Source organism: Phascolarctos cinereus, unplaced genomic scaffold (genome assembly GCF_003287225.1).
Source record: "Phascolarctos cinereus isolate Bilbo 61053 unplaced genomic scaffold, phaCin_HiC Scaffold_5;HRSCAF=322, whole genome shotgun sequence".
Taxonomy (NCBI): Eukaryota; Metazoa; Chordata; class Mammalia; order Diprotodontia; family Phascolarctidae; genus Phascolarctos; species Phascolarctos cinereus.
Window position 1 is genome coordinate 20,802,122 of NW_027555958.1, and position 8,165 is coordinate 20,810,286.

The window sequence follows — 8,165 nt, forward strand, 5'->3', positions numbered from 1 at the left end:
CACAGGCCACATGTAGGAGCAGAGCTTGGTAATCCAGGATGGCCACATCCTGTAGGATGGAAAGACACACATTCCCATCTCAGAGCTCTTCCTCCTGGACGTGAAGACGTTCCTCTCTTCTAATCCCCTGCCTCTGGGAAGCCTTCTGGGGTTGGGCCCACCTGACTCGGACACTTTTGCAGTGGTTGGGTGGCTCTTCTAACATAGCTCAAAACATGGTGGGGACTCCTTCCTGGGAAGGGCCTCTTCTCCCTCCTCATGCTCTCGGTGGGGGCTGGGCTCTATCCTCAGAAGTCATGGCTGTAGGGACCTCTGAGGCCATCTAGCCCGAACTCCTAATTTTACACATGAGGAAACTGGTTTAGCCCAACCATCACCACCATTTATAGAAGCTGAGACCTAGATTCAGAAAGAAGTCTAGCCCAGGTCAGATGGGCCCTGAGTTGAGCCAGGGCCCTCTCTGGGGGTTTTGGGGCTTTCAGAAAGGGCCTTTCAGCCCTTCTTTCCCTATGTCCCACCGCTGGGATCTAGGGAACCATCACGGTTTTCCCCTGTGGCTTCAAAGTTCTAGCATGTTGGTTACAAAACCAGTCTCCTTTATCTCTGAATCACGAGACTCATTCATCTTTGTGATAAAAAATTCAGATACCACAATCTTGCAGTATGGACATAAAAGAAGGAAGAGATCACAATGTCCAGCAGGAACTTACTCACTGTCACAAACCTGTTGGCCCTGTCATGACCCCCTCCCCCCAGTTTCCTCATCAATGAATAAAAAACAAGGTGGCACTGGACGATTGAAGGCCTTTTCTAACAAAAAATGTCATGACTTTATGACCAGGCAACTTTTGGAGCTCATTCTAGTTGTAAACCTAAGATCCTTGAAGTAATTTTATTTTAGTCTTTGTAGTACAGTTTGGCACACAGTAGGCACTTTACAATGCTCTCTCTCACTGATTGATAGTCAACTAGTATTTTATTAAGTACCTACTGTGTGCTGGACCCTGCTAAGCACTGGAGATACAAAAGAAAGGCAAAACACTCCCTTCTGCCAACAAGCTCACAGATTAATGGAAGAGACTGCACAAAAACAACTATGTACAAACATGTACATACGTGCGCGCGTATGTGTGTGTGTGTGCACGCACGAATACACAAAAAATCTTCCTGAGTTCAAATCCAGCCTCAGACACTGACCCTGGGCAAGTCACTTCACCCTGTTTGCTTCAGTTTCCTCAGCTGTCAATTGAACTGGAGAAGGAAATGGCAAACCACTCCAGTGTCTTTGCCAAGAAAACTCCAAATGGGGTCGTGAAGACTTCAGGAAGTTAAGAAGAGAAGAAGGCTTTGGGGAAAAGATAATAGATTCAGTCTTGGACATACTGAGTAGAAGATGTCTATGGGACATCCTTCTAACAGACAACTGGAGGTCAGAAGAAAGGGGTCAGACAAGATAAGATATGAGCTTTGTGGGGGCAGGGGCTGGTGTTGTCTTTGTATCTTCACTGCCTAGCACATAGTAGGCACTTAATAAATGCTTGTCGATTGCTTCCTGCCTCATTGTTCGATCCCATGCTTTTTGGAGGCAGACAAAGATGTGCCCAGGCGCTGGGTACGAGTGACATGCCAAGGAATTCAATGAGCTGCTTTCCCAGCAGAAAGAAGGAAGTAGGGAGGGATGGCTCCCAGGCAGACACGTCAGGTGAGGCCAGGCTGCTTCTGCCACTTGTCCTCGGCTACTTCCAGTTTACAGAAGGCTCCCAGGCCCCGGAGGGCTGATGTGCCTGGAGTCTGATTTCATCGCCTATTTGTCTTATGCAATGAAGGCCTGTGGTGTTTCTGTTTCTCCAGTGCACATCTCCAACATCCTTGTACGTTAGTCACCCTGTTTACTTTCCAACAACCCTGAAAAGCCTGTACAATTTGCCTGATGCCTGAGTTCATTCTGCCCTTTGGAATTTCTTTTTCTATCATAACTGCAATTAGGAACGATAGCACTTCCTGGACACTGATTGGTGCCTGATATCGTTATCCATCTCTGTGTGTGTGTTGTGTGTGTGTGTGTGTGTGTGTGTGTGTGTGTGTGTGTAAGAGATGGAAACAGCAGAGAGTGGCCTCAGAGGACCAGGGTTTGAAAACTGCTGCTGCTAGGAACGGCTGTGTGATCTGCTGTGAGACTACCTCTCTCTGGTCCTCATTTCCTCCTTTGTGAAATAAAGGGGATAAGTGAAAGACCTGTTCCAGTTCCAACATCACCATCTAGAGTCTACGCCTCTTTAGAGGAGGGACTGCCTGGCCTTGTAGGCTTCATGACTCCCCTTGTTCACTCTTGGCGCTTTTGAAAGCATAGTGACATCCCACAAGTAGAAACACTAGACTGGACATTTGGAAAAGTCCATAGACATTCAGACCGTGAACATGCTTTGCTGAAATATCCTGAATTTTCAATATTCATTCAACAAACATTTATGAAGCACTTGCTTTGTGTACATGACTTTGGGGAGATAAGTATAGCACCCTCCTCCCCCAAACCAAACCAGTTTATACTCAGGCAAGGCTTCTTTTTTTGTATCTGGTGAGCATCCATACACAATCATTCTCCACCCCACCGACTCCCATCAGTCTTCATGCCCCCATACACACAAGGCTCTGTCTCTTCTATCAGACTGAGGAATCCCTGAAGGCAAGGATGGGGCTTTTCCTATAAGATCAGGATTCGTTGAGGGTGGGGACTGTGTTTCCCCCATCAGATCAGAGGCCGCCTAAATACAGGGGCTATTTCTCCCTTATCAGACCAGGAGTTCCTTGAGGATGGAGTCCAAGTCTCCCCTGTTTCCCTGAGGGATGTCTGAGGAGAGAAACTGTCTCCTCGTCAGTCCTAGGGGAGCTTGGGAAACGTTCAGCTGTGCATGTGTGATTATGTATGAGGAAGGCGGAGGAAGGTGTGTTTGTGTATGGGAGGAGGGGGAGAGGAAATGGTATGGTCACCTGATCCTAGTCAGAAGCCCACTGGTCACAGAAGCGGATTTTTTGGCTCAGGTCAGTGATGCTGTGGGAAATGCCAATCCAGGCTTTCACCTGAGGCAGGCTTCTTCTGGGGGAGAAAAGATCAATTCCCTTCTTTTCACAGAGTCCTGGAGCTCTCAGGAGTCATGATTTCCACAGTTTCAAAGCCTCCAGCACTCGCCTTGATATACCCATTCCATGGTACCCAGACTTATAAGCTGATGCAGTCAGGTTACATCTTTGAGGGGTGAGATGTAGAGAAAGAAAAAACTTCTCAAGAATTATGTTTGGTTTTACTCCCTTAGCGGGCACACCTCACCTATGGTCAAATTCTTGTGGCCATTAACAGTTACTGGAGAGAGGGATAAATGGGATGATGGCACCCACCCTGAGGATGAGGAAAGTAGGCCCATGGTAGTGTTGTATAGTAGAGAGAACACAGGATTTAAAAGTCCAAGGACCTAGATTTGAATCCTGACTCTCTGAGGGAGTGTCTTCCCTTTTCTGGCCTCCATATTGTCCTTGTTGAATGAAGAGGCTTGGGCTCCTAACTTCTACAGTCCCTTTCAGCTCTCACTGCTGTTGTCCTCTGCTATTCTTCAGATGAGACTCGGACCGGGCCGACTCACTACGTGGTCACTAATGGGTTACTGTGGGGGCAGGGCACAATGGTCTGGTTGCATGAGAACCATTGGCCCCCTCTGGACTCAGAGTGATTGACCCAAGGGTTCTTCCAGCATTGGCCTTGTTTGCCTGTGCCCGCGCTAGGGGCTGGAGGGCAGGCTGAAGGGAAGTCAGGGAGCAGGAATGAGACCCTCTAGCCCAATCCCCAGAGGAGGTGGGCCCCAGACCAGCCCCTTTCTGGGCCACTTGCATCTCCTTCTGTCCTTGTGTTCTCTTCCCTCTATGCCTCCCCTTCTTGGATGCCTGTGGGGGCCTCTGGCCTCCTGCTGTCTAGCCTTCCCCACTCTCCATCCCTCTACCCACGTGTCCTCTTCTCCTCCTCTGTCTGACCTTGCTCTGTGCTGTCTCTGCCCAGTTCCTGTTCGATTCCCTCAGGGTGCTCCCCTCGGCTTTTCAATCCTGCTGTTTCTCTGTGCACTCCTTTCTCTGGGGCTCTGTGCTTTTCTGCCCTTCTCTGTTTCCCATCTCCATGCTTTTGCCCTAGGCCCCCTTGCCTAGAATGTGCTCATTCTCCTCTGCATCTTAAAATGTCTCTCCTTGTTTCTCTCATTTTCTGTGCCTTTGTCTCCCCTCTGTCTCTTTATCTCTGCTTACGCCTCTTCAAGGTGTCTCTGTCTGCTCCTCTGTCCCTCAGTATCATAGTCTCTGCGTCTCTCCCTACTGTGTTTCTCTCTCCCTGCCTGTCTCTTTCCTGTCTTGATCATCCTCCCATCTAGCTAGCTCATAATAGATCTGGCAAGCCCCTTCCAATTTCACCTTATCTGCCAATCTGATACATCATCAGAGCTACTTATACCTTTGAACCCATTTCTACCTGCCTGGTCCAGCTGGCATCTCCTCTCTCATATATCCCACCATGGCCATTCCGTCTTTCCTGGCCTTTCATGCCAAACTTCTAAATGTCTAGACTGAGCCCTTGGCTTCCTGTCCCAGCGTCTCTTCATCCTCTGGCAAGTGAGCTTTGACCCTCACCACTCTATGGAAACCACTCTCTCTTAGGTCACCAAATGACTATAATTGTCACATCTCACAACCATTTTCTAGTTCTTGTCCTCTGACCTCCCTGCAGCCTCTAAAGCTGTTGGCTGACGCCTTTCTACTGGAAACTCCCATTGCAGTTTCGGCAACGTCCCACTGTCCTGGTTCTCCTCCTCCTCCTCTTCAAGCTCCCTTACGGTAGGTGGTCCCCAGTGGTTGGTTCCTAGCTCTCTCCTTTCTTTTCTCCCCCCTGCTCTTCCTTGGTAATCCCATTCAGAGCTGGAAGGTACCCCAAAGACCATCTAGTCCAATCTCCTTATTTTACAAATGAGGACACTAAGGCCCAGTGAGGATACAGCATTATATACACATACATCAGGAGCTTGAAGGGACCACAGAGTCATCTAGTCTAATCCCCTCATTTTGCAGGTGAAAAAACTAAAGCCCAGAGAAATGAAGTGATGGTCTAAATCAGTCATCAGAGAAGCAGGCAGACATCGTCAGAGGTGGGATTTGGACCCAGGTCCTCTGATTCCAGAGCCTGCTATATCCTACTTCCATGGCCACATCTGAACAGCTGACTCCTATACTATTATCTCTCACCCTGACCTTTCTTTCAAGATCCACACCCACACACCTCCAACTAATTGCCTGCCAACAGGCCTGTTCCAGCCGCCCCTCACACGTGATATATCCTGAATCAGCCTTGTTCTTTCCCTCTTTCTGCCGTCCCTCTTTCTGTCTGTGGTACTACCTGAGTGTGGGATGGGGGAGTCATGGTTAAACAGTCCCCTTGGTGGGGCTGAGTCAGCCTGGATTCTTCCCTGCCTCCACTTTGCCCACACAATCTACTCCTCAGCATCTGCTTCAATCTCTGCGCCATCTTTTTCATCTATCCCCTCCTCTCTGTTCTCACTCCCCAGACCTTAGTCCAAAGCTGGATGCTGCCATCTTGGACTATTGATATCCTGGCATGGAGGAAGGGGATGCTAGATTGGGGAATGTTTGGACCTGGATTCAAATCCTTCCTCTGCCACTTAGCTGTGACTTTGGGCCAGTCATCGAAGCTCTCTGGGCTTTGGTTTCCTTATGGGTAACAGGTAACCTGAGACAGAAGAACTGGAGGCCTCCTGAGGTCCCTCTGATCATGTGATTCTTATTGATATTTCTGTCTTCGTTCTCTTAACCCCAGCCTTCATACCTGGGCACACACTGATCTGGGCATTGCTCTCCTCTGTGCCAATGTCTTCAGGGCCCCCCTGAAAAATTAAGGCCAAACTTCCCATGTCTGGCATCCCCTCTACTCTATTCTACCTCTCCAGTCTTCTCTCATCTTCCTCTCCTCCACTTATCCTTTGTCCAGATGATCTAGAACGTTCTCTGACCCCAGCATTGCTCATGCCCTGCCTTGTTCTGTCCAACTGCAGTCCTTTCTTTAAAGCCCATTTCAAAGGCCTCTTCCAAGAAGCCTGGGGGAAGGGGGGGGGAAATGTACGTGTGTGACGTCAGGAGGAGGCCAGGACTCACTTTCTGCAGTTTAAATTCCCTGGATTGCAGGGGCAGGAGTGTGCGTTGTGGGTGCTGCTTGGGCTCCCACGGGGTACTGGGGATCAGGGGAATCAAGGGGGAGGAGACCCACTCACCTCTTCCCAGGCCCAGCCAGCTGGTCTGGCGCGGGAGTGGGGCTGCCAGGCACTGGAGCAGAAGGGGCCCAGCGGTACAGATCTAGGCCAGCGGTCAGAGCAGATGGGGTGGGGGAGGAGTGTCCGGGTCTCGGCTCCTTCCTCCCTTTGAAAGCTGACTGGCCCTTAGTTAAAAAATGCTCACCAATCAGATCAAAAGCTATCTCCCCTCCCTCCCGTACACACAACACTGGTTTATAATTGACCTTTCCCTTTCTTTCCTTTTGCCTTTAAAGACTTCAAGTGGCTGCTGCAAAGTTTTGAAAGTAATCTGAGCCTTTATTTCAGATCCCCTTAGAATCCAAGCCCATATCCCTGACTCTGAGGCTCACTTAGAGCACTTAACCTTTTCCTAAACAGTGAGCCCTGTTCTCCACCAGAGATGCACCATTCTTTTTAATGTTTAACACATTAAAAAATTTATTTCATTAAACATTTCCTGATTACATTTAAAATTTAATTTAAAATAATTCTTGATCACATTTCTTAAAATTTTGAGTTCCAAATTGTCTCCCTCCTTCCTGCCCCTCCCCCACCCCTTGAGAAGGCAAGCAATTGATTATATCTCTGAAGTCATGCAAAACATATTTCCATATTAGTCATTTGTTGCAGCAGAAAACACACACACTCACAAAACAAGGAAAATAAAAAGTTTCAGTCTGCATTCAGAGTTCACCAGTTCTCTCTCAATCAAGGTAGATAACGTTTTTTCATCATGTGTCCTTTGGAATTGTCTTAGATCATTGTCTTGATCAGAGTAGCTAAGTCTTTCACAGCTGATCATTGTTACAATATTACTGTTAGTGTGTACAATGTTCTCCTGGTTCTGCTCAATTTGCTTTGTATCTGCTCCTAAGTCTCCCCAGGTTTTCCTGAAAGCACCCCACTTGTCAATTCTTATAGCACAACAGTATCCCATTACAATCATACACAACTTATTCATCCATTCCCCAGCTGATGGGCATCCCCTCAGTTTCCAATTCTTTGCCACCATAAAAAAAATGCCCCATTCTTGAAAGCGGGGCCCCATTCCAGCCGCATTCCTGATGCTCAGCCAGCATGGCATCCCTAACACTGAGCCTGCGTTATCGACCCTGAGCTCCCATTCCCATCCCTGAGGCTTAGTCCTGGCTATACCACTGAGCCCCAGTCTCTACCGATGCTGGCCTCATACTGAGCTCCAATCTCCACCAATGATGACCTCACACTGGAACACCTTCCTAGGCACTGAACTCCCATCTTTTACCGACATCTGATTCTGAGCTTCCATTCCTATCACTGCATTTTGATTCCTGAGCCCTCATTCCTTTAAAAAGATTTTATTATATATTTTACTCTTATATCCCTTTCGTTTCCCATCTTAATTCTCCTCCTCCCTCACCCTGAGAGCAGAAAAACCAAACCAGTAATCAAAACCAAGACATAAATCAATGAATCATATCTAACAGCATATGCAGCAGCTCACCCACAGTCTACCATGATGGCAGAAAATGGAGGCAGATACATTCTCCTATCTCTTCTCCGGACCAAACTTGGTTGTAATAATTTCACAATGTTCAGTTTTTTTATTTTGGCTCTCCCCCACCCCCACCCCATGTATGTTATAGTCATTGTATATATTATTTTCCTGGTTCTTGATCAATTCATCTAAGTCTCCTCGGTGACTCCGTCCCCATTTCTAACGCAAAACTCCCTTGCTGGCACTGAGCCCCGATCCCCGACACCAAACCCACAATGATTCGAACACTGAGCTGCCATTCCAGATCTGGGTCCAACATCCCTAACACTGAGCCCCCACCTTAGACATTGAATTCC

At 48.1% G+C, this 8,165-nt stretch overlaps 1 protein-coding gene across 1 annotated transcript in view; it reads right to left on the reverse strand.

Moving 5' to 3' along the window:
- METTL27 (methyltransferase like 27) overlaps positions 1–7,620 on the reverse strand; it is a 19,169-nt gene extending 11,549 nt beyond the window's left edge. Inside the window, 5 exon segments of the mRNA XM_078155443.1 lie at positions 1–49; positions 2,989–3,140; positions 5,870–5,927; positions 6,196–6,363; positions 7,525–7,620. The exon segment at positions 1–49 is cut by the window's left edge and continues 23 nt beyond it. Coding sequence (XP_078011569.1) covers positions 1–49; positions 2,989–3,140; positions 5,870–5,927; positions 6,196–6,363; positions 7,525–7,620 — 523 coding nt within the window.
- Positions 7,621–8,165: the final 545 nt, after the last annotated feature.